Below are 27,878 nucleotides of genomic sequence, written 5' to 3'. Positions count from 1 at the left end.
CTACCCCCATCCCCGTCACAACATTCTGTACGGTTGTCACTCGTGGTGTAGTAAAATTTTATCAAATTTGACCCCGCCTACTTACCTACAAAAATAACCGCATAATAAGATAAGGTAGAGATCGCCACGAGTCATTAGTTTGAAAAAGACAATAAACCATTTGCTAACTATTTTAAGACTGGTCCGACTTGTGTACAATTCCGTTAGATAGATAGATAGATAGATAGATAGATAGATAGATAGGTAGGTAGGTAGGTAGGTAGATAGATAGATAGATAGATAGATAGATAGGTAGGTAGGTAGGTAGGTAGGTAGACAGACAGACAGACAGATAGATAGATAGATAGATAGATAGATAGATAGATAGATTGTTCCTGTAATTTTCCTTCGGAAGATCACTCAAATCGAAGGCCTCAACCCGCTCAGCAGAACAAGCACGTATCCTTGCCTTAGGTCAATGCCTCATGCATTGTACCATTTTACTCTTTATTTTCTGGCTCTTTTTTCCCCTTCTTCCGATCTTTTCCTCATTCGTAATCTTATACATCCAACCACCAACTGTGTGTGTGTGTAAACTAACATCCAATACAATAAATTATGCGTGGGTGAAGGTCATCCTGTCCATCTGTTGGTAAAAGTGAACCTTTAGCAACTTAAGTCCACTACATATGCACGCTGTGTTTTTTTAAACTAAAATCCAGTACAACTGTATAAAACATTTTCATCCTGATTGACGACTTATTCTCTTTCATGTTCTTTAGAGGATGGGAGAGGGGGATGACAGCAGAAAAAGAGGTGAGAATTTATATATTCTGTGATTCACTCCACTGTTAAGCCTTAGACGGATACGATTAGGTTGTAATTAAACGGTTATTGTCTTTTGTATAAATGCATGTCAATTCGGATTCTCTATTCTTGTTATATCTCGGTTATAAGACAAATACTGTTAGGAGAATCATCCAATTAAGTTTTCATGTAAATAGTGGAATGAATTGAGTACATATTTTTTTCCTGACATAATGGTATAAAAATGTATATTTATGTTGGTAGAATTACATGAACTAAACATCACTTATATGAACTAAATGCAATACAATGATTTGGGCAATACTATAATACCTTTCCTTATTACTCGTTCTCCGCCATACTCCTCTCCCTCAGAAACCTCATAACAATCTGTACGGTTGTCACCAATTTTCCAGTGTCTTTTTCTCAAACCATTTTTTTCCCTCCTACTTACCTGTAAAATGAACTCCATAATATGTTATTGAAGAGACCGCCATGAAAAGTCACTTCAAAAAAGGCAAGAATCCACCTGTAAATGTTTAGTTCAACTACATTTAAATAATCGCTTGATTCGTTTTGTATACACTTGTGTTTACGTATCTATATCTACATATTCTTAAGCAATATATTAATATATACACACGTAAACACTATATGTATATGTACACACAGAAATATATAAATTAAATAAATATAATAAACGTAAACACACACACACACACACACACACACACACACACACATATATATATATATATATATATATATATATATATATATATATATATATATATATATATATATATATATATATATATATATATATATATATATATATTAGGAAGACAGGTCTTACACTTTTGTAACTTACGCGATTTTTACGCCTCCAAACAAAGCCTTGTATTATGATAAACCTCAATCACTGTGCCTTTATTGTTTTCTTTTCTTTCGTTTGTCGATCTTATTCTCATCCTTCATTATAGTTTTATCCATCCATTCACTCAAACGTCCTATAATACATCAACATCTGTAACATAATAAATATTTGTACATAAAACATAGGTGTGCGTGTCTATCGGTATATATTTGCCTGTGTGTTTAAATACTGCGTCAACGGATACGATCAATGCGAAGTCCATCGACAAATAATTACAACGTTTTTTATTTGTCAGCGGATATGATCAATACATGGGCTTTATCAACATAAGTGTATGTACGTATTGATGTAATATTATTTTACGATACCTCAAATCAAAACGAGTGGTTATGTAGCACCAACTAAGGTAAAATGCGAAAAATGTAAAATTGAATTTGGGATTTAACGCCAATTTTCGGCGCAAGATAGGCGATATTTGGCGCCAGTATAACTTGTGGAGGATGAACCCGAGAAAACCCGAGTAAGAACCACCAACCCACGTGCAGCACGTTGGCCGATCCCGAGACTCGAATCTAGGAGGACTGAGATGAGATGACAGTGATCGGTAAAAATGAACCCTTTAGACCATTTGGCCACCAGCTCAGCCCCCCCCCCCAAAAAAAAAAAACAACATAAAGGAAGATGCATTCTTCCAAATCAATGTAAACATTAATACAAAAATATAATATGTAACCACTTCAATATCTTAAAATTCTGTAAAACGTTTTTTTTTAAATAATAGATGAAGGTAACACATTTAAAGCCATTGAATATGATTTCATTTTGTTTTATAAACGGTAGCCCCTTTAAAAGTCCATGGTTTTCTCGGATGGTACTTTCTCGCACAGGTTTCCCCACCTCCCAGCTGTTTGTGCCCAAATACTTCTGTCTCGAAGTCTGGAAATGGACATACTTGACAAGGCTGTGCTCCATTGTCAGTGGTCAATGGCATGGTATCATTCCGTTCGAGGCTCAACATTCAGGAGATATGCAGAAGTAGGTAGATATGTGTGTCTGATGAGCATTAGACACAATACCATCTCATCTATGTGACTGGGTCAATACTAGGAATGTCACTCTTCAATTATGGGTATGTTGTTCTTAAGTTTGTTTGTGGAGAGTTCATTCCACATAATTTGCCAAGTACGAGGAACATGTTCATTTAAACAATATTTGAGGTCAGTGTGTGCAATCTTCCATTAGGAAACATGTGAGTACAGGGTGAGTACAGAGTGAGTACATGGTGAGTACAGGGTGAGTATAGGGTAGCTTTGGCTACTTTATCTACACTTTTATTTACATTTACACCAACGTGACTAAGCAGCTAAGAGAACAGAATAATTTTTCCAGATTAACCAAGAACATCTTTCTTCAATAATATATGGGATATTAACAAATAAACATTTTGATTATTCAAGGCTTTTAATGTAGAAAGGGAATTTTAAAAATGGTGAAATTTGGTATTTGACAAGTTTTATCTTATTTCGATGCTTTGTGAACGCCAATAATTACTGCAGTAAAATTGAGGGTGTCATGAGGTGTTGCAATGGCAGATCACCCTCCAATGGTGTCGAAACGCAGAACCTAGCCGAACAATGAAACCGGGGAAAATGAAACTTATAGGAGCATGAAGTGTCCGTACTCTCATGGATATATACACAAGGGCAAGACCCCAAAGGCGAACAGCCCTTATCACGAGATAATTAGCACGAAACAACATTGATTTGGAGGCACTCGGTGAGACCCGACCTCCTGTGGAAAGATTCCTGACGGAGATAGGAGGTCGGTAAACATTTTTCTGGAAGGATAACGCAGAAGAAGAGGACAGGATCCATGGAGTGGGAAGCCTACTGAGCCATCTCCCAGACTTACCAACCTGTATGAAGAAGAGATTAGTGAACTTCTCTCCTTGAGTGGCAAATACTTCCTGGCAATCACAAGTGCCTATGCCCCAAACCATGACATTCCCAGCTGAAACCAAGCAACAGTTCTATACCAACTTGCACAGTACCCTCACTTCGGCCAATGATAAGCTGATCTTGCTGGGTTATTTCAACACTTGAGATGATATGGACAAAGCTCAGTGGGGTGGGGTGATTGGAAAACATGTTGTTGGCAACAGCAATGGTATGGGTTTCCTGAGCAAATGTGCTAAATACAGCGTTCAGATATGAAACATCATATTTAGACAAGCAGACAAGTACAACACAACGTGGATGCACCCGAGATCTAAGCATTGGCACCTCATAGACTATTTCATCGGTAAACTGAGGTTTTTTTTTAATTTCAAAATCAGATTATATTTCTTAATTTTAAAAATATGATTTAAAAAGATTAGCCATTTTTTAAATATTATTTATATTCTTGTGCTGATTATTCATTTAAAAACAATACGGAATCATCTGAATGTTTCAATTATTACGTAGTTTAAACATTCATATGTTGATAGTACCTTCTGCATATAATAATAATAATAATAATAATAATAATAATAATAATAATAATTATTATTATTATTATTATTATTATTATTATTATTATTAATTTATTTTTTTTCTCCAAATGTAGTCAAAGCACCGACATTTTAAAAACAATTTAAATATGTTTCACCTCTGTCCGCGTGGGTTCAAGTCTCGAGCTCAGCCAACGTGGTTATGTGAGAAATCCTGCCGCTAGCTTCACGTGGGTCGGTGGTTGTTACCAGGGTTTTCCCGGGTTCGTTTTCAACCAGTTATACTGACCGCCATGTATAGCCTATCACGCGCTGAAAAGGGCGTTAAACCCTAACCATCAAACACCTCACTTAAATATGAATTCTACAAACTGCAAACGCCATTTCTGTAATTCGCATGGTCTGTAGCATAATATATATGTGCCGACTTCTATTTTGACCTGAAAGAGTGTCCCGTCATGCCTCTGCAGCTCACCATGCACATTTGGCTGATTTAACATCGCCCTCGCAGTTGACGACCATAATTTTCCAAATTAAAACGGTGTACACAAACGGAGCACGTTACAGTTTGACATTTGAAAGTTATAAAGGACTAATATCTATCAGCTTGACCACTGGTCTCAAACGCGTGGCCCGCCAAGCCTTATCCTGTAGTCTTCAAGCCGTATCTTGTGGTCCGCAAAATGACTGGCGTCACAAGGTGTCATGAGAGATAATAAAGGTGGTGCGGTCCTTCTCTTGGCATCCGTCCGTCTACGAGAGACGATGGCATAGCTCCAAAGTACGCTTTTGCTTATCCTTCTTTTTAGCTCTCTTTTCAGCTTGCTTTATTCTTCTCTTTTCCTCTGCGTTTTGAACTCCCTGCCTGACAGCTAGACGCCAGCTGGAACGGTTGTTTGCACAGCTCTCCCAGTCGTTGACATTGATGTTTGCTGTCTTCATATCCTTCTTGCAAACATCTTTGTAGCGCAGATGTGGTCGTCCAGTTGGTCGTGCACCTTCTGCTAACTCCCCATATAACAGGTCCTTGGGAATGCGACCTGGGTCCATTCTCTTGACATGGCCGAGCCAGCGAAGGCGCCTCTCGCTGAGTATGGAGAACATGCTGTTCATGTTGGCGCGTTCTAGAACTTCTGTGTTGGGTACTTTGTCCTGCCACTGGATGTGCAGAATGCGCCGCAGACATCTCAGGTGGAAGCTGTTGAGTTTCCTCTCGTGTCTTGCATAGGTGGTCCATGTTTCGCTGCTGTAGAGAAGTGAGCTGAGCACGCACGCTTGGTAGACACGCAGTTTGGTCTTCTCTGTGAGGTTGGGGTTGTTCCAGACCCTCTGGTTAAGTCTGGCCATCACTGCTGCTGCCTTGGCAATCCTGCCGCCCACCTCAAAATCAATGGAGAGTGAGCTGGAGATGTTAGACCCGAGGTATGTGAAGTTCTCGACAACTTCCAAATTGTACCCATCGATGGAGACAGAGGGAGGGGAGTCTGTGTCCTGTGCCATGACATTTGTTTTCTTCAAACTGATGGTCAGTCCAAATTCCTTACATGCATGGGAGAGGCAGCATACCAGCTGCTGAAGTCCATCTTCCGTGTGTGATGTCAAGGCTGCATCGTCGGCAAAGAGCAATTCACGGATGAGTACCTCTGTGACTTTAGTCTTAGCACGGAGACGGGCGATGTTGAACAGCTTGCCGTCAGCCCTGGTATGGATGTACACTCCCTCGTAGCAGTCCTTGAATGCGTACTGGAGAAGCATGGAGAAGAAGATGGCAAAGAGCGTCGGTGCAAGGACACAGCCTTGTTTGACTCCGCTAACGACTGGGAATGCTTCAGATGTTGCGCCATTGAAGCACACTGTGCTGTGCATGTTCTCGTGGAACGACATAATGACAGCAAGCAGACGTGGGGGGCAGCCGATCTTCTGCAGAAGTCTGAAGAGTCCACTCCGACTAACCATGTCAAACGCCTTCGTCAGGTCTATGAAGGCAACGTAGAGGGGCATCCGCTGCTCGCGACACTTCTCCTGCAGCTGACGTAGTGAGAAGATCATGTCTACAGTTGACCTGCCGGCTCGAAATCCACACTGGGATTCTGGGTAGACGCGGGAGGCTAGGATCTGCAAGCGTGCCAAGGCAACACGGGCGAAGGCCTTTCCGACGATGCTGAGGAGGGAGATGCCCCGATAGTTGTTGCAGTCACTACGGTCTCCTTTGTTTTTGTACAAAGTGACGATGTTGGCATCACGCATGTCCTGTGGGATGTATCCCTGTTCCCAGCAAAGGCAGAGGAGTGTGTGTAGGGGCTGGAGCAGTGCTGGTTTTCCGCTCTTGAGGACTTCAGGCGGAATGCCGTCGCTTCCGGGAGCCTTCCCACAGGCAAGGCAATCGATGGCTTTTCCGAGCTCTTCCAGGGTGGGCTGTGTGTCTAGCTCCTCCATGACAGGCAGGTCTGGAATGGCGTCCAGGGCAGTTCCAGTGACATTGTTTTGGGTTGCATATAGCTCGAGATAGTGCTCAACCCATCGCTGCAGTTGTTTCCCCTGGTCTGTGATGACTTCGCCCGTCTTGGACTTGAGGGGGGCGGTCTTGTAGCTGGGGGGGCCTGTCGCTTGTTTGATACCCTCATACATTCCTCTTGTATCCCCGGTGTCAGCAGCTGTCTGTATACTGTTGCAAAGGTTCAGCCAGTAGGTGTTGACACAGCGGCGGGCGGTCTTCTGGGCATTATTCCTTGCAATCCTGAGGGCTTGTAGTGTTCTGGGACTAGGTGCAGCCTTGTATGCCAGGAGGGCTTTCCTCTTTGCCTCAGTTACGGGCTCCATCTCCTCCCAGTTTGCCTCATACCAGTCGACATTCTTTCGCTCCCTCTTCCCGTAAGCTGTGATGGCTGAATTGTACACAGAGTCACGGATATGGGACCACTTGGAATCAATGGTGTCATCAGGTGTCACTTTGGTGAGGGCTTCCTTCAGTTTGCTGATGAACTGCTGTGTTTTCTCTGGGTTGCTTGCACAGCAGGTGTTGATACGTGGGTGACCCTTCTTCTTGGCGTGGTGCAGCTTCTTGGGTAATATTCGCACCTTGCTGGCCACGAGGGAATGGTCCGTGTCACAATCGGCACTGTGGTAGCTGCGGGTAAGGAGGACACTGGCCAGTTCTGCACGCCTGGTGATGACGAGGTCTAGCTGGTGCCAGTGGCGTGAACGTGGGTGTCTCCACGACACCTGGTGGATCTCCTTGCATTTGAAGAAAGTGTTTGTCACACATAGGCTGTGGGAGCAGCACATCTCCAGCAGTCGCTGACCATTCTCGTTGATCTTTCCCCTTCCGTAAAAGCCGAGACAGGTGGACCAGGCCTCATGGTCAGCTCCCACTCTAGCATTGAAGTCTCCTAGTAAGTAAAGGCTTTCATTGTTGGGGATACTAGATATTGCCTGATCCAGAGCCTCATAAAACTTGTCTTTCTCCTCGTAGGTGGAGTAGAGGGTTGGAGCGTACAAACTGAAGATGTTGACCGGGCCTAAGGATGTTGACAGCCGGAGGGCAAGGATTCTCTCAGTACCTGATGATGGAGGTTCAATGAAGGCGATTAGCGTGTTCTTGACGGCAAAGCCTACACCATGATGCCTAGGTTCATCCAAGGGCTTCCCCTGCCAAAAGAATGTGTAATTGGCTTCCCTGATGGTGCCGCTGTCAGCCAGTCGGGTCTCCTGGAGGCAGGCAATGTCGATGTTCAGTCGGGAGAGTTCTCTGTCAATGACGGCAGTCTTCCGTGCATCGTCGATCTGCTGTAGGTCAGTGGTCAATCCAGGACACATGGTCCTGATGTTCCAGGTTGCAAAATGAAGAGTTGGTGCGGTCCTTAGGCCATCGAAAATGCCCTTATGCGGCCCTCGGGGTGGTTTGAGTTTGTGACCCCTGAGCTAGGCCGTAATTTTGCCAGGTAATACTATGGAGGATATACTGAAAGTGGGGTACGATTCATAGTGGATTAGAACCTGGCTTTAGCAATTTTCCCTCCAAGACAGCTAGACTATGACATTCGACGCATTATAAGACTTACATGAAAGAGAAAGTCATTATTTTAAAAATCATTTTGAAACTAAAGACTACTTTTTTACATTGAACTCAATGCGTATTTAATAAACTTCTACCACATTCGGGTCAAATGACCTAGTTTAGTATATACGCCTAAACAAGGCAGTGTACTGAACAGAGTACGTTTGTGTGTGTGCAGACAGGCGTTCATTATATAGAGAAAACGCATGCTTGTGTTGGTGTTTGCAGTTTACTTTTGTTGTTGTTGGCGCTAAATAGATTTAGTGCTGGTGCGCCGTAAAACCAAAAGCAGTCAATCATTGGTGTTCTGTCTGACAACCACCATTGTACTTTCATAAAGGAATCGAGATACCATTGATAAGTTTACTCACTTCAATGCACAAAAATATTATGCTACAAAACATAAATGTTATTGTGAGGAAAAATCCATATGACAGATGAACACATAATTTAACTACGAGGTAAAGTAGTTAGGATGAATGATGAAAAGAAAACTAGTGTCTCTCCCCACATATAGAAACTTTCATGGATGTATAATGGTCAGTTCTAACGTGATTTTCCTTTATGAACATGTGTTTTACTTTATATGTTGGAATATTTTTATCTAATAAATCAAGCTGCTTTATTTTAGTTGTCCGTACCAAGGAATACATTCTAACACCTTATGTTGAAATATTGGTGCATTATTTCAAGAGAAGTTCTCCAAGTGTTGTTTCTCATCGGATCTTGACCCTTGTTCCTGAACGCCATTGTAAGGTTCATGTTCTTTGACCGCTGTCTCATCGTTTTCTCCCATCCGTTCAGTCTGTGGTGTTCTATCGTCTTTGTGAGGTCTTTCGGCATCTGTATCATCATTATCTTTCATCACACGAGTTAGTGGTGTTTCCTCTTGGGCCTCGATTTTAATATGTTCAGGTCCCGTTCCGGTCGGAATCGCTGCCTGTCGCTGTCGATGGAACCGAATAGCAAAAGCAAGGTTCACGATAAAGCTAACCAGGAAAAGAACCAGGAAAAGTATGAACAGGATTATAGCCCAGGCAGAGGGTGAATTTTCTTCTGGAATGGTGCCTAAAAAAGAGAAGAAAGTTTAATCTAGCATATTTTGCATGTCGTTTATCTTGCTATGAATAACAATCATTATATTTTGTGCACACATCCGTAGTAGTAGTGGTAGTAGTAAAAGTGGGAGTAATAATCTTGGTGCGGGGGGGGGGGCTGAGGGTAGAGTGCGATGTGTGATGGAAAAGGAATTCGTTTTCAACTTAATGTTTCATATTTAGATCACTTATAGCTTCTGATTTTCAAAAATAAATGTACTGGAATATTAATAATTGGCAGTGACGAATAGGCTTTTGTATCTAACCTCTCAACCCTTCAAAAGGTTATTCGAGTCTTGAATATATACTCCCACATGAGCAGCTTAAGTCTCATGAATTCTGTTTGAACCCTTGAAAATCAGAAATCTCTCAGAAATTAAATCAGAAATTGTTCGATTGCTGTTTAATTCACACTTATGTATGCTCGAGTTCATACTAGTTGGCAATGTGGTTACCTTTATTCGCTTATATTCGAAAACCCATGTTGGCCTGCAATACGGTTATCTTCACTCACGTTCTTATTGCTGTTTCAAACATCGTAATCAAGAATTTTTATATATTCACAATTAAATATTATTTCGTGGCATTAAATATTTTACCTTTACTCTAAAAGGTACCTTATGAGCATAAATTAAAATCGAGGTATTACAACTTAAGTATGTTTTCATTCAGATAAAATGAGAATGAAGAAATAATACCTTGTATGTCTTGCATTCCCTGCTCAATTCCTTTCCCTGAAATCATAGCAAGAGATAAAGAAAAAGGGCATTTAATAAGTACACGTAAATGTTCATCGTGGGTTAACATTAATTATGGCCATCACATTTTAATTTGCGTGATTGTATACAGAAACAGGTCGCACTTCTTTCAAACAAACTGTATATGGAAGATGTAGAACAAATCATGCAGTAAATCATATTTTAAGAGACCATCTAAAACTCGATAGAGTGGACTCTTAAAACAGATGGAACTTTTACACAGGTTTGTGAACATATATTGTATACGTAAGCTGCCGAGTTTCTTTGATACGACTCTCGCCTATATACAATGCTGGATGGCGAGGAGCGAGATTTCCGTGGTAAACAATACGGAACAACTATTTGACTAATTGAGCAATATGCGCCATTTCGTTCTTGTTTGGTGGGTGAACACAAAGAGATCTGCTTGGGACATGGTTCTACACCATGACCGTGCTGCCTGCTACGGCCTAGTCTAAAGTATGAAAATTATGCATCGTAAAATAAGCGGTATCTTAAAAGAGGTGGCCATAACACAGGTTGATCTAAATTTGAATATTAGTCACTGAGCAGGTGTGTGGCCAACACTATAACTGCACAAGTGTACCTGAAAGTGATGCTAATCCTTTATGAAAAGTTGTATTTCTACGAAAAATATTATTGCGTCTCTAGTTCACTCACGACACCTTATATACAGCTGACTCAGAGACCTAGGACCAAAGGAAGGTACTAATTGATTTAGCGTCGGAGATATTGTGATACCATCCGTCTGTCCATGCATCCTTCCATCTTTCCGTTACCCTACCTGCTGCTAATATATATTGTAATATTATTTGGATCATATGTTATGGACGTAGACACACGGGAGGAAGAAACACATTACGTGTTGAATTTGTGCTATGACCACTGGTCATAGTCTGGCTCGGGCTGACAAAGTGAGAAAGTGTTGGCTGCAAAAGAAAGAAAAAATACGCGAGCATGTGCAAAGGCGAGCGATCAAACTTATTCTAGTTTTCATGGTGATAATAATCATTCAATATATCTGTGTCAACGATAACTGTGTATGCCGTAATTCATTATAATGGCGACTTTCAAAACCTTACGTATCTAACACAAGCCGTACCTGAAACGAGTTAATATTCTCCCTGCTCAACAATTTTAAAGTGTCATGAAGGATCACCCCTTACCTATGCAATACGAAAGGCAGTCCAGATGTGGAGTACAGTTACGCTGTGTATAGTTACGCTGTGTATATTGGCATAAAAGGCATTTATTTTGGATTTTATCACAATATTCTTCATTCTGCACGCACCATCTGCCGTTACAGTAAAGACTTTGGTTCGCCGCATCTGAATCACCGCTCACGTGTGCAATAGATGTAACACAGCACAAAACGATAAAGGCTGAAATGATATATATTTTATAGATATCAGATTTGTTTAAAATTTAAAAAATATTTTCATTCGGATATATTGTTCTATATTGCAGATGACAAATTTTGGTTTATCATTGATAACCTGTAACAATTTTCTAATTATCTAATAACATATTTTAATTTTAACAAGTGAATGAATTTGTGATACCCACGTGTATTTTACTAACACTGTAACGCGATGGATTCAAAATATCATGGGAGTTATTGACAAAGAATAATTTCATGGCCTACAGACCTAATACCTTGTATAAGGAAAGTTGTATCCTGCGTACGTTTTCTGAATAACTACCCACAACACTTGTGCTATATAATCTATCTTTCACCACAGAAAAATCAGCTGACTTGCCATTTACAACAGTAACTGTTTATATTAACATTCCATCACGAGTTTTATAGGACATGGTGAATTATTTTCTTCGAGGCATATCAGTCAAATTATATTATATTTTTCCCATTGTCTTTTACAGTGGTAATATATCTTGAGGAAAACCAATGTAAATGTTATCCCCCAACAAAGCACCCTCTTTAGAACTGAATTTCAATCGTATGCGACCTGGAAGGGGTATTGTGCCGGCTGGGGGAATATGCTACTTATTTTGAGTGAGGAACTTTACAATTCCTTTGACAATCATCACTTATATCCTGCAATGACTAGCATGGCTAAAGCAACTTCTTTCCAACACACGTAGTGGTACAAATTTTATTTTAATAGCTCATGTAAACTGTGTTTTCCTAGTCCAAATTAAGAATAGAATGGCCCAGCATGACTGACTATTCCAGCACTTGTATATTCCATAGGGGTGGGGGGGAGTAGGAGAACCGGGTGATTTTGGAGATGAGAGTAATCTGGATTTCGCTCATTTATCGATGCTAAGAAGTATTCAGTTTGGTCATACTTTCAAAGTTATGTCATCCCTTTAATAGATCTTGCTTACCTACCTCAGCAGAGCAAGCACGTATCCTTGCCTTAGGTCAATGCCTCATGCATTGTACCATTTTACTCTTTATTTTCTGGCTCTTTTTTTCCTTCTGCCGATCTTTTCCTCATTCGTAGTCTTATACATTCGACCACCAACTGTGTGTGTGTGTGTGTGTGTGTGTGTGTGTGTAAACAAACATCCAATACAATAAATTATGCGTGGGTGAAGGTCATCCTGTCCATCTGTTGGTAAAAGTGAACCTCTAGCAACTTAAGTTCACTACATATGCACGCTGTGTTTTCTTAACTAAAATCCAGTACAACTGTATATAAAATTTTCATCCTGATTGACGAGTCATACTCTTTCATGTTCTTTGGAGCAGAGGGGAGGGGGATGACAGCAGAAAAAGAGGTGGGAATTTATATATTCTGTGATTCACTCCACTGTTAAGCCTGAGACGGATACGATTAGGTTGTAATTAAACGGTTCATAGCCACATTATTATCTTTTATATAAATGCATGTCAATTCGGATTCTCTATCCTTATTACGTTTCAGTTATAAGACTAAATACTATTAGGAGAATCATCCAACTAAGTTTTCTTGTAAATAGTGGAATGCCTTGAGTACATAATTTTTTCCTGACAATGGTATAAAAATGTAAATTTATGTTAGTAGAATTACATGAACTAAACATCACTTATATCAACTAAAGGCAACACAATGCTTTGGGCAATACCATAATACATTTCCTTACTCCTCGTTCTCCGCTATATCCTACTCCCTCAGAAACCTCATAACATTCTGTACGGTTGTCAGCAATTTTCGAGTAACTTTATCTCGATCCATTTTTTCCTTACCTGTAAAATGAACTCCATAGTAGGTTATGGTAGAGACCGCCATGACAAGTCACTTCAATCCACTTGTAAATGTTTAGCTCAACTCCATTTAAATCATCGCTTGATTTGCTTTGTCCACACTTGTGCTTACGTAATCTATATATAGATACATATACGTAAACAATATATTAATATGTACACACGTAAGCACTATATATACCTGCACACACACAAATATCTAAATTTATATCCACGTAAACACACACAAATATATATATATATATATGTATATATTACGAAGACTGGTCATGCACTTGTAACTTACGCGATAAAAAAAAAAGCTTTTGAATATTAAACCACGCGATTTGTACGCCTCCAAACAAAGCCTTGTATTAGGACAAACCTCAATCACTGTGTCATTCCTTTATTGTTTTCTTTTCTTTCGTTTGTTGATGTTATTCTCATCCATCCATTCACTCAAACGTCCGACAACACATCAATACATGTAACAAGATAAACATTTGCACATTAAATATAGGTGTGTTTGTCTATCAGTCTGTTTATTTGCCAGTGTGTATAAATACTGCGTCAACGGATACGATCAAAGCGAAGTCCATCGACAAATAATTACAACGTTTTTTATTTGTCAGCGGATATGATCAATACATGGGCTTTATCAACATAAGTGTATGTACTTGTTGATGTAATATTATTTTACGATACCTCAGCTCAAAACGAGTGGTTATGCAGCACCAACTAAGGTAAAATTCGAAAAATGTAAAACTGAATTGATGTGGTTGTTGTTGTGGGGTTTAACGCCATTTTTCAGCACGATAGGCTATACATGGCGGCCAGTATTAATGGTGGAGGAAGAACCCGGAAAACCCCGGAAAGAACCACCGACCCACGAGAAGCTACTGGCAAGCTTTCTCACATGCCCACATTGGCTGAATCTTTGACCCGAACCGCCGCAGACAGAGGTGAGATGGCAGTGATCCGTAACGAAGAGCGCTTTAGACCACTCGGCCAATCGGGGCACCAAAAACTGAATTGAACAAAAATGCAGGATTTTTGTTGTTTTGAAATTTATTGTCAATTTTCGGAGCAAGATAGGGTGTATTTGGTGGCCATTATAACTGGTGGAGGATGAACCCGGAAAAAACTGTGTAAGAACCACCAAACCACGTGAAGCTACTGGTAGCTGTCTTACCTACCCACTTTGGATGATCCCAAGACTCGAACCTTAGAGACTGAGATGAGATGACAGTGATCGGTAAAAATTAGCTCTTTAAATCATTCGGCCACCATTATCGCCCCCCCCCCCCCCCGAAAAAACCCATAAAGGATGACGAAGGATGACGAACTATTCAATGTAAACATTGATACAAAAAGATAATAGATAACCACTTCAAGATGTTAAAATTTTATAAAATGTATTTTAGAAAATAAGAGATGAAAGTAACACATATAAAACCACATATAAAACCACTGAATATGATTTCATTTTGTTTTATAAACGGCAGCCCCTTTAAAAGTCCATGATTTTATCGGATGGTACTTCGTCGCATAGGTTCTTTCCCCAGCAGTTCAAACCAAAGTACTTCGGTCTCGAAGTGTGGAAATGGACATACTTGACAAGGCTGTGCTCCATTGCCAGTGGTCAGTGGCATGGTATCATTCCGTTCGAGGCTCAACATTCAGGAGATATGCAGAAGTAGGTAGATATGTGTGTCTGATGAGCATTAGACACAATACCATCTCATCTATGTGACTGGGTCAATACTAGGAATGTGTGCAATCTTCAATTGTGGGTATGTTGTTCTTAAGTTTGTTTGTGGAGTTTTCATTCCACATAATTTGCCAAGTACGTCGAACAGGTTGATTTAAACAATATTTGAGGTCAGTGTGTGCAATCTTCCATTAGGAAACGGGTGAGTACAGAGTGAGTACATGGTGAGTACAGGGTAGCTTTGGCTACTTTATATGCACCTTCATTAACATTTCCACCAACGTGACTAAGCAGCTAAGAGGACAGAATAATTTGCCCAGATTCAACAAGAACAGTGATATGATGTGATATGATTTTTATTTTTAACGTAGCGATAACAATTTTTCAGTCATATCGCTACGATGCAATGTGGCAGTTTATAGTGATGTCTAGCACTGGGGCATCATGCCGCAACATGTAGCATGATGTCCCACCCAGTCACGTTATCCTGACACCAGGCCGACCACTCCTAACACTAACCTCTTAACGCTGAACGCCAAGCGAGGCAGCTGTTAGTACCATTTTTGTAAGTCTTTGGTATGGCTCGGCCGGGGATCGAATCCACGACCTCCCGCATCCAAGGCGGACGCTCTAACCACTAGGCCACCGGAGCGGTTCAACAAGAACAGCTTTGGTCTATAATATATGGGACGTTAACAAAAAAACATTTAGATTATTCAAGGTTTTTAATGTAGAAACGAATCAGAAGAATGGTAAAATGTGGGTTTTGAGAAGTTTTAACGTATTTCAAAGCACTGGGAACGCCAATAATTACTGCAGTAAAATTGAGGGTTTATTCGATAACCGGTTCAAGAGGGTGTCATGGGGTGTTGCAATGGCAGATCATCCTCCAGTGGAGTCGAAACGCAGAACCTAGCCGAACAATGAAACCGGGGAAAATGAAACTTATAGGAGCATGAAGTGTCCGTACTCTCATGGATAGATACACAGGGGCAAGACCCCAAAAGACGAACAGCCCTTATCGCGAGAGAACTAGCACGAAACAACATCAATTTGGCAGCACTCAGTGAGACCCGACCTCCTGTGGAAGGATCACTGACGGAGATAGGAGATGAATAAACATTGTTCTGGAAGGGAAATGCAGAAGAAGAGGACATGATCAATGGAATGGGACTTGCCATTATGGTAAGCCTTCTGAGCCACCTTCAAGACTTACCAACGCTTCCTGACAATCACAAGTGCCTATGCCCCAAACCATGACATTCCCAGCTGAAACCAAGGAACAGTTTTATACCAGCTTGGACTCTACCTTCACTTCGGCCAATGACAAGCTGATCTCGTTGGGGTATTTCAACACCCGAGATGATATGGACAAAGCTCAGTGGGGTGGGGTGATTGGAAAACATGCTGTTGGCAACAGCAATGGTTTGCTTCTCTTGAGAAAATGTGCTGAACACAGCCTTGTGATATGAAACATCATATTTAGACAAGCAGACAAGTACAAGACAACGTGGATGCACTCGAGATCTAAGCATTGGCACCTCATAGACTATTTCATCACTAAACTTAGGGACATCAGCAATGTACTCATTACTAGAGTCATACGCGGAGCATACGCGGAGCAGAGTGTTCAACTGACCACAGACTTGTCAGAACCAAGTTTAACCTATACATTATACCTCACCACTACAAGCGACCCAGAAGGGTGAGACTTGTCTTCAACACAAGCAAGTTACAGTTGCCGGAGCATAACCAGGAGTTCCAAGTCAACTCGACAACAAGCGGTCTGTCAAAGGACCATTGACTGGAGGCCCAAGTGAAAAAATGCAACCAGTTAAAAGAGATGGTGACGGAAACAACTAAGTAAGTCCTGGGTCATAGAACAGAGTCCATTATGACTGGTTTGATGAGTATGAAGACAACATCAAGAGCCTGATTGAAGAATAGAACAAGGCATACTCTGAGTGGTAGAAAGATCAAAACTCCATCTCCAAGAAAGACAAGCTAAAGCACCTGCAGACAAGGGCTCAATGGAAACTCCGCAAAATGCACGATCGATCATGGGAAAACACGGCTGAGGAAATACAACAATATGCTGATATGAAGAAATCCAAAATGTTTTTAGTGCCATTAAAGTGTTTATAACCCATTCAGATTAGGATCCACCACTCTACTCTCTGAAGATGGCACCACAACCGTCAAAGACATAGAAGGGATAAAATCAAGATGGAATGAAAACTTCAGCGAGCTCCTGAATCGCCCACCCACTGTTGATAGAGCAGCACTGCACAAAACCCATCAAAAACCAGTCTACGAGATAGGAGGTGTCGAAGGCCATTTAACAGATGAATCATTAAAGGATATGCCTACTGATCTTCGAGATGCCACCATCATATCACTGTACAAGCTGGATTTAACTTCAACAGCTATAGAGGAATTTCTCTGCTCTCCTTTGCAGGAAGATTCTTGCCCCTACCATCATGAACAGGCTTGTCTCAATCATCTCAGAGGTAATGCTAACTGAACTACAGTGTGGATTCCGTCCAGGCCGCACAAAGGCTTTCGACTGTTTAAATAGAGAAGCACTGTGGTTTGTCCTTGGAAAATATGGCTGCTCTAGAAAGGTTATCACCATTATTAAGTTGTTCCATGATGATATGACTGGAGAGGACTTGGTCAGTGGTGAGTGCTGAGAGCACTTTGGCGTCTTGACCGGAGTGAAGCAGGGCTGTGAGCTAGCAAATGTATTTTTTAACCTCTTCTTCACCCTACTCCATGTACTGAAGGACCTAGATATTGGAATCTACGTCAGTATCACCTGATGGATCCGTTTGACTTGCGTCATCTCTCTGCAGCAATAAAGACACTTGAAAGACTACTTCTCTAAGCTATGTTTGCAGATGACTGCACTTATGGCACACATGGAAAATCACCTACAGACCATTATGAATTCGTTCTCTGAGGCATCTAGGCTGTTTGGTCTGACAATAAACCAGGATAAAACAAAAGTACTACTTCAGCCAGGATCTTACACAAACCCACTACAAACCATCACGATCAAGGGAGACAGTTCAAGAACGTGGAGAGTTTTACATACCTGGGAAGCAAATGTCTTCAAATGGGTCTGTCACGTTTGTTCAGGCCAGGTCGTAAGTCGTGTATAAACTAAAGCATTATTATTACAAGCCATGTTTGATGTCTGAACATACCGCAGGCTAGAGTTAATCTAATATGCAAAGTTACCTGACCAGAAAGACGACCCGGCATCTTGAATCGGCATAGGAGTTTGATCGAGCGACTTCCCACCTATGTGTTGCAAACATCAGAGGAACCCGTGATGACCGGGGCATGTTCTAAATCCGTCCGCGCGTGGACAGACAGCGAGAAGGACATTGTCCACTAAGTTTGATTGGATCAGATCAAAGAGACATCCAATCGGAATTGAGACGTAGGGGGTGGTAACAATTTCGATCCGAATTACAACTTCTAACTGGCAAGCAAAAATTTTGTTCTCCTGGGAATATTGCTGAGCAAATAGGATTACTTTGAGAAAGCCACTCGTAATTTGGCGGGAAAACTTAGAAACAGATTCTAAGGAAAGACAAAGCTTCCTAAAGGTCAATAGTTTATTTGCTAGATTTTTGCAGAATATTACGGCATTGTAAGTGTAATTATGTGTAGTCTGTACACTTAATTACTAGGATCGTTTAGTATGTAGAATCACCCTTGTAGTGTTCATTTACAGGCGTATTTGAGTATTATGTAGAGAATTATGTAAATTGTTAGCTTGTGGTCAGAATTAATTTTGTAATCCGCTATTAGATTACTTCGTAGTAAGCTAGTGCATTTATTCATGTGATCTATTAGAATTTACACATTCTTGAATTGTGAATTTGGAAAATGGTTGAAGTGTGTAAGATTAGTTAGTATGGATGTATGGATATATCAGAGCATGGATATTTGTAAACAAATGCGTCTGGTTGTTGTGATATTGTTTAGTATAATGGGATTAGGAATATGTACTGATGTGACGCAATTTATTGATGTATGTATGAGAAGTAATTATTACCGCGCTTTTATTACGACATTGTTTTACCATTCTAGAACGTATGAGTATTTCGATGTGAATAAATGCGTGACCGAAGAATTTAATAGCCGTTATCTGATGATAGACTGGGTGTAATGTTAGATGAGAGGGCTTAGGAAAATATTGTACCGTATTCATGTTTTCACAGGAAGCTTTTTGGGGGACAGAACTTCCGGTTCAGTGCGTCCCAAGTCTCTAAAAGGGGAGACGGAAGTAAGACTAGCAGAGCAGTCGGAGTCAAGTCTAGTCGGTATCGACTCGAGAAGGATGAGGAAAAGGAGTTGAGAAGGAGAAAGTGGAAAAATAGAAGTATAGAGAAGTCGAGAAGAAGTAATTTGGAGGAAGTCGGGAGGAGGAGGAGAAGGAATTTGAGGAATATGAGAGAAGAATACACAGATGAGTAGAATACAAGGACAGGTTGAAAGCTATTTCACACTACTAATCAAATGATGCAATAGGCTATCACAGGGTCGAGCGGAAGGAGAGTTCTTGGGAAATTTTAATCATTTGATTATTGAATTGTCATTAAATTGGTATTCGTTAAATTTAACGTTTTTGTATATTCAATCATTTAATCGTCGCCATTGCTGAATGGGGGCTCGGAGCTTTACATCTATCTTTCACTAATTTAACTTCCAACCAAAATCGAGCCTGGGTGGGACTTCTATAATAATTTAAATAAAATATTGGAAGCACCCCGACCCACACCTACCAAAGTGACGGCATAACAAACACCGACATGACACAGGGTCACTAAACAATGACATTACAGCCAGGATCCGGAAAGCGAGCCAAGTTCTAGAAAGATTTCATGTCAAGAGTCTGGCAGGAAAAATACATTTGGATGCCCACCAAGATCAAGGTCTATAATGATGTCGTCCTCACCTCCCTGCTCTGAAACCTGGACCACTTACTGCAGTCATGTGAAGCAGTTTTCCTTTATGTTCCACAGTGTTTTGCATACAACCACAAACATAAGCTTTGAGATTTTTGTAATATCTTTGAAAAGAAAGTCATCTAATGCAAATCTTGTATACATATAAGTTAAGACATGAAAACAGAAATTTGTCTCCAACGTTAATCTAATTTCATTAATACAGACTATAAAAGTATGAATTTAAAGAAATGATTACTTTAGTATTTTAAAAACAGGTCGTTGTCTTTCATAACAACCGTTTAGTACCAATCATTTTTAACTCGAATATAAGCTGACACTGAATGCAACCATGCAGAAAAACAATAAGCCGATCAAAACTTACAAATCATAAATGTAACCAGCCACACTTATTTTGGGGTATTGTGTCAGCATTTTGTGTTATTTATTCCACAGAAAATATTTGTCTTCTATTTCCAGGTGTATGGTCAAGCTATAGGAAATGGTTTTAAGTCATCTAGAAACACTGTCTTCTTCACGAGCAGGATGGAAATGATGAGTATGCTTTCCTCTCTGCAGTCTCTCTACAGCAAAATTTAGCATTCCTACTGTGTGCACCATCTTGCTTCTATTGAACTAAGCATGGTCACACTTCGACCTTCTCGATAACATCATACATTCAAATGTAAGCCATCTTTGAAAACATTGTATCATGCTGATATTAACTATTTACTTTGGACACTGTTCAAAAGTTGTTTGACAATCAAATATCCTTCTAAAGAAATCATTCTTTAGTTAACTGGAATGGCAAACAGTGAGGAAAGTGCAGTATCCTATTCATTCCATGTAATCAATGGAGTGAGGCAGGGAGGTATTCTTTTGCCTTTGTAGTTTAATATATAGAGACTTTTTAGTTGGGTCATTGTCCCATGAAGCCACTTTTGACACCAGATGCTTTATTTCTTAACAATTTTAGTTTGCAGAAATTATTAATGATATGTGAAAATTATGCATTATTTGCGCGTGTGTGTGTATATATATATATATATATATATATATATATATATATATATATATATATATATATATATATATATATATATATATAAAGAGAGAGAGAGAGAGAACATGTGTATAGTATGTAAACTGTATCAATGATATACCACGAGATGTAAAGATATTTTGTTAAAAGAAAACAAGGCTGTCCGAGTTTCCTTTTAATGAAAAATTTATACAAGTGGTATATCACTGATACAGCATACATACTATACATATATTTTATTTATATCACATACAAATACATATGTTTGCCCTTTGAACAGAATTCAGATTTACTACAGGCAGCTGTGTTGTGACCGAGTGAATGAACTCTTCATATCCCCAAGTGTGTCCTCTACAAAATGTAGTTCTGTCTTTTGTGGCTATTCAAAATCACCTTTGCATATTGATAAGTTGATTGTTTTTGTTTTTCTAGTTTCTATTTTTCTTCACATTGATTAAATCAATATAAAACACACTTATGATTTAAAGATGAAAAATGGTTTTAATGAAGAAAGTTGAGCACTACACACTTGGTTAGCTACACAATTCACATGAACGCTAAGCCATTCATGTATCAGCGCATGGGAATTAATGTGGAATAGAAACTAAGCTAAATGACGAACTAACAAGAGGTAATTAAAATCATTTAAGATATTTACAGTTGATCTAAGTCAGTATTCTGCTTTGAAAACAGTACTACTGATCATAAAACTCTCTGCCCCCCTTTGGTCAGTTTGACTTTAAAACTCAAATTCTCTCTCTCTCTCTCTCTCTCTCTCATCCTTTGGTCGGTTCTCTCTCTCTCTCTCTCTCTCTCATCCTGTGGTCGATTTGACTTAACTTTTACTAACATTCATATGCCCAGAGATAACCTGGGATGACACAAGCGAAAATTCTCTACACTCTTCTTTTCAATGATTTTTGCCTGTATCTTGCTGCGATGGGAGATAGAGAGAAAGAGATAGCAGCCTTTGGACATTTTCATATTTAATTAATACTTTTTTGAATATTATAATAGGTTTAAGAAACAACAACAAAACATTAAATACATCATAGTATGTGCACCATGTAACTGAGAAATTTACCGTATAATGTCGACAGGGTTTGCAGCTTTGTATCATTGATCAAAGCTGGCCGGCGTAGAACAGGAAGAAGAATTCCAGTTATCTCCCTTAATTCGACACAACCATTTTTAAAAAATTCGACCGTTAATTTAGATAACCTAATTCAAATCCAAATTAATTCATCAACCTTTATGTCAACTATCCAAGAAATACCTCTGCGCATTGCATTATTCAATGCCTAGTCAGTAGGACCACCAGAAAAACGCATAGAAATAGTTAAATTTATCAACGATGAAAATGTTGACATATTATTCTTGACAGAAACATGGCTAAAAACATCAGGTGATGAGCCCAAGTGTGTGGATCTAACACCCATTGGTTACTCCATCAAGTCGTTCCCCAGTAATTCTCACGGAGGTGGAACTGCTGTCATCACAAAGACCTCCATAATAAAACGTCTGAACTAAACCACAACATTCAGTTTCGACCATACATCGTTTGAACTAGTCCAAACCACACTCACACTGGAGCAAAGGTCAGTACATTTTTTCTGCCTATACCGCCCTCCTCCTAGTAGAAAAAACAAGCTACCTGATTCTCTCTTTTTGGAGCAGTTTCCGAACCTCCTGGACTATGGTAATTCGATAGGTGGCAACCTAATTGTTCTTGGAGATTTCAACTTTCACTTTGACTGTCCCGGAAACTCAAATACATCAAAACTCCTAGATTCCATTAATGTTTTCAACCTCAAACAGTCAGTTAACCAACCCACCCATAAACATGGTCACATTTTAGACTGGATTCTTCATAGACCTGATGATAACATTCTACGGTCCTCCCTGGTATCCCATGACCTTGCATCAGATCACCTCTGCATTTTATGCCATCTTGACGTATCAGCCCCTAACCCTCCACCTTTATCTACTACTAAGAGAAACCTCCGTATGATAAATAGAACCAAATTAATGCACGACATCCAAGCTAACCTAACAACTTGCTTACCTCCTACAGCAGAACAAGTCGATAACTGTCTGCGTTCATTACTTGACAAACATGCCCCAGCTACCAAGTGCAGAGTATCAATTCAAAAGTGTTCTCCATGGTATAGCAGTGTTAGGGACCAGCTTTGCACTGCTAAAAGAGACCGCCATAAAGCTGAGAGGATCTGGCTTTCCACCAGACTATTCATAAGCAAATCTATGAAGTCGCTAAGAAGAATGTCATAAATATAGTCCATGCAGCGAAATCAGCCCACTACACTACTAAGATCATGGAAAGTTCCAGCTGCAAAGAGCTCTTCAAGATTACTAACAAGCTAATGTCAAGGAACAAATCAACACCACTTCCAACTACCTTCTCTCCAGTTGACCTTCCGGACATGTTTGCAAATTTTTTCCGTGACAAAGTACAAACCATTAGAGATAAGCTTGACACCATAATTTCAATTGACTCGTCGTCACAATACAGTTGGGATACAGAATTTGAGCGGCAACCATTAGCAGCATTTGAACCTGTCTCTATGGATTTTGTACATACAATTATGATGAAGAGTGCACCAAAGTCATGTGAACTTGATCCAGTTCCAACATCACTGCTACTTGAGTGCATAGATCCAGTATTGCCTTCACTAACTGATGTTATTAATACCTCTCTCTCATCTGGGAAATTCCCATCATTTTTCAAAACTGCCATTGTAAAGCCTCTGCTGAAGAATCCAACACTAGACCATAATGATTTAAAGAACTACCGCCCAGTTTCTAATCTCCCATTCATTTAAAAAGTCTTAGAAAAGGTTGTTCTATCCCAGCTTGTATCTCATCTAAATTCAAACAGTCTTTTTAGCAATGTACAATCTGCATATCGCCCTTGCCACAGTACTGAACTCTTTTAAAAGTAGTTAATGACATTCTCTCTGCATTGGATTGTGGAAAGATTACAGTCCTCACCCTCCTTGATTTGTCTGCAGCATTTGACACAATAAACCATGATATGTTACTTTTCCGTCTCCAGCATGTATTTGGCATTCATGATACAGCCTTACTGTGGTTCAAGTCCTACTTGGTCAACAGGACACAAATTGTATCTGTAAAAGGAATACACTCCAACCCAGTTGATCTATGTTGTGGTGTTCCACAGGGGTCTGTTCTTGGACCTGTTCTCTTCATTCTGTACACTCAGTTGCTCTCAAGTGTCATAGATCATCATCCAGTGTCTCATCAATTGTATGCTGATGACACGCAAATATTCAAAACTAGCCACCCAGCTGAAGTTGATGCTACCATCCATGGTGTAGAGAGGTGCATTTCTGATGTGAAATCATGGATGACATGTATCAAGCTGCAGATGAATGATGATAAAACTAAGGCCATTATGATCACAAAACAAAGACTTTCTCATTCACATCCTTTACCTAAAACAATAAATATCAACAACACCAACATTAAATTCACACAATCAGTACGAAACCTAGGTGTTACTCTGGACAGTACTCTCACATTGCACCAACATGTCATGAACATATGCAAGGCTGCATATCTTGAGCTGAGACACATCAGCTCAATTCGCAAGTATCTTTAAGTTGATGCCACTAAAACACTTGTGTGTTCATTAGTACTTTCGGGACTGGACAATTGTAACTCAATTCTGTCTGGTTCATCTCAATATCTACTCCAGAAACTTCAAAAAGTTCAAAACACAGCTGCTCGGATCATACTTAGAGTACTACGATCAGAGCACACCTGCCCGCTGCTCTGTACCCTACACTGGTTATCCATTCGATACAGAATCAAACACAAAATTTGTTCTCTGTGCTACATTTCACTGTCGGACTCTAGTCCAACATACCTATCTGACCTCACTCATGTGTATACACCAGCAAGATACTTACGCTCCTCTTCTGACAATTGTATACTCATTATTCCAAGTATGAAAACAAAGTCATATGGACAGCGTTCTTTTGCATACCAGGGCCCAGCAACGTGGAATGAATTGCCCACTGAACTTAGACACAAAGACACAGTGATCAAATTCAAGAGGGCTCTCAAAACTCACTTATTTCGACAGCAAGAGCAAACTTAAAGACCTAATGTTTCCTACCTGAAATAGTTTCAGCATGTTTTTTATTTTTTTAAATGTTTTTCTAATTTCATGTTGCTTGTTTTTGTAATAATATTATTATGTTTCTTATCTTATAGGTGTTGTATAAAGTTGTAAAGCACTTAGAGCTTCTAAAGATTAGGCGCTATACAAAGTCCTCATTATTATTATTATTATTATATAAACGCTGTAGATAAATCCCAAGGAAAGTGCACACATGATGAATCATATTCTTGTAGGTTACTTGGATAAGTTCAATTTCAAGGTTTTCAACCCAAAATCTTTTTCTCTCTCACTCCAGATTTCTGCTTAGTTTTTCCCATTATGCACGAGAGGGGATAGGGGAATCGAAAGGAGACAGGATTGTAATGAAATTGTGTACCATATTAAATTCATTTAGAAAATGGGGATTATTAACATTTTGTATTGCTATTTTCATGTCACTAATGATTAATGTGTGGAAATTTATCAGTGACCTAGAATCAAAAGCACAAAGGTTGTGAGAATGTTTATATATGCGTATTATTGTACCATGGGCGGATCACAATTTGATATACCAATAGTACTGGTTCATCAATTTGCTTTATATTACACAAAAATCATTAAGCATGGTTTTTCAGTCAACTTCTTTAAAAGTACCATCTCTCTGTCTGTGCTTCTTTATGGCCCTGCCCATGCATTTGTCAACAGTTATACTTACTATTGGTCAGATTTTAAAATCCAATCTATCAAGCAATGAAGATACAAGACATTACATTTTTTTGTGTACTCAAACAAATATGCTTTAGGTAAATTTATTTACTGCTACTTGAACATCAAAACTACATTATTCAAATCTTATTCCTGCACATTATACTTAAAACATTTGGGCAAACTTGTACTACAAAAATTCATTATAACAATTATCTTCATGTACTATTAATTCTTTCAAATGGAACAATACCTCTGACATGTCTGAAACTATAATGTAGTTCGTTTTGAAAAATTTATGAGAAAGTATGTTTTCAAGAATGATAAGAATGTCTAATAATGAAAACGACATCTTGAAACGAGTGTGAAACTAAGATAATCCTTTTAATTATTGGATTATAGATAGATGCAACAAATTACTTGTTATATGTCTTACTTATTCTTGTTCTTAACAATGACAGACACACACTGTAGTTGTAACTATGTCTCTATATTTGTACATAAGACACCCATGATCTCTTATGTTTAAAATACTTTTTTCATGATTCCCACGCTTTTCTAAAGATAAATTTCCAGGTCATTTCCAGGGTTTTTCCAAGATGAAATTACTTTTTTCAAGATTCACATATGACCATTCCTGAATGGAATTAAAGAACATTTCAGATTATAAAACATGCATTTTCTAAACCTAAAGACGTTTCTTTTTCAATGCTCTCCAAAAACAGCAAAGTCAGAAAAGATGAACATGTACAAGACTACCAAATGTATCACACAAAACAAGTTAGATTATATTCCTATTCATTTCAATGTACAGAATAAAAATTATAACTTTATTTTGCTGAATTATGCTGCTAAGTGGGAACAACAGAATGAACATCAATTATGTTTTGTTTCCTTTAAAGCGTTTAATTCTAAAGAATTCTGTAGCATAATATCTATGCATCTCATAGAAAGTAACATTTCCTATTACAGTAAAGAAAAAAAACAATAAATGCAAATAATTAGAATCTTGTCTTGTAACAAAAATTTATATGTGCCAATAAAATCCAAGACAACATTTTTCAAGCAACCTATTCTCCTTAAGATGATTTGGTTAAAAATCCATCATTAAAAACAATTTCAAAAGGATTAATTTAAATTTTGACAAAAGACCAGCAAAATTATATACTGTTGATTCTTTTTTTAATATGTAAAACATGGGCCAACAATTTCTCATGTCGGCTCTGAGATTCAACAATATGGACTACACATTTGGTTTAAAACAAATAGCAGTCCATTTTCTAATCCGAGTTTCCTTTGAATATTTCCACCCCATTTTTTATATTTGGACATTTAGGTTAGGGTATGGGGTGATTGCAACTGCATATCGAAAAATTTGGAATTTGCCGCCACTGTGTGTAGCAACATATGGTTGTCGCTACCAGTAGGCCAAGAAAATTTAAACTTATGTTATAGCAACTTATACTTGCAGGAAATCAATAGGAAAATGATTTATTTTCTCAGAAATGGCAAGTATTATACTCATTATGTCGTTAATCCGCTGACAGACTAGACAAAACTATGGCATAGATGAAACCTGACCCAGTGCTCACCATTTGCATTATGAGTCATATGACTTCACAAATCTCAAATGACGACATCAGAAGTCCAATAGTCATGTGATATCAACAGCAAACTCTTTTATAATGTTGTTGTACAGAAATTCAATTATATTAAATGAATGTCAGATACTCTTTGTAAAAACCAGCAATATGGCCAGTCTGATTCATCAAGCAGAGAGCACATGTCAACGCGGTAGTCATGTGATACAACAAAACTCAAGAAGTTGTTCTCAGAATGTATAAATATGGAGAATTTTATATTCTTTTTTTCTTTTTACAGCCAGTATACGACTTTCATTTAATATTTTTTTATTTTTTTTCTCTACAACATTTGAAAATATGGGTTGTTAGATTTGTTTACTCATGCAACTATCAATGCAAATTGCGAGTACTAGGTTACATTTCATTAACGATATAGTTTTATCTTCCTTTCAGCAGATTAAAGACATAACGATTTT

General features: G+C 39.0%; 1 protein-coding gene and 1 long non-coding RNA gene across 2 annotated transcripts; one reads left to right on the top strand and one right to left on the bottom strand.

Moving 5' to 3' along the window:
- Positions 1-8,560: 8,560 nt before the first annotated feature.
- Positions 8,561-13,412, bottom strand: LOC149775993 (uncharacterized). Its single transcript, XM_089941227.1, has 4 exons — positions 13,260-13,412; positions 11,233-11,448; positions 10,007-10,042; positions 8,561-9,279 (listed from the first exon to the last, which is right to left on the bottom strand). The coding sequence occupies exons 1-4, from the start codon at positions 13,300-13,302 to the stop codon at positions 8,900-8,902; spliced, it is 675 nt and encodes a 224-aa protein (XP_089797353.1). The 5' UTR covers positions 13,303-13,412; the 3' UTR covers positions 8,561-8,899.
- Positions 13,413-13,827: 415 nt separating this feature from the next.
- Positions 13,828-20,361, top strand: LOC149775992 (uncharacterized). The gene is made up of 2 exons (XR_016416093.1): positions 13,828-13,999; positions 19,203-20,361. It is a non-coding gene; the product is annotated as an uncharacterized LOC149775992 (long non-coding RNA).
- Positions 20,362-27,878: the final 7,517 nt, after the last annotated feature.

The sequence above is a fragment of the Sinohyriopsis cumingii genome, chromosome 18, assembly GCF_028554795.1.
Source record: "Sinohyriopsis cumingii isolate HCF-2022 chromosome 18, ASM2855479v2, whole genome shotgun sequence".
Lineage (NCBI taxonomy): Eukaryota > Metazoa > Mollusca > Bivalvia > Unionida > Unionidae > Sinohyriopsis > Sinohyriopsis cumingii.
The sequence above is the reverse complement of the archived record's forward strand: the minus strand, read 5'-3'. Positions and strand labels throughout refer to the sequence as shown.

What these genes read in the sequence shown, in the direction of transcription:
- LOC149775993 (XM_089941227.1), bottom strand. Translation starts at nt 13,302, where the DNA reads ATGGCGGTCTCTACCATAACCTACTATGGAGTTCATTTTACAG. An exon ending in CTATGGAGTTCATTTTACAG is followed by an intron (nt 11,449 to 13,259) that starts GTAAGGAAAAAA and finishes ATATCATTTCAG; the next exon opens with CCTTTATCGTTTTGTGCTGT. An exon ending in CTGCCTTTCGTATTGCATAG is followed by an intron (nt 10,043 to 11,232) that starts GTAAGGGGTGAT and finishes CTATGATTTCAG; the next exon opens with GGAAAGGAATTGAGCAGGGA.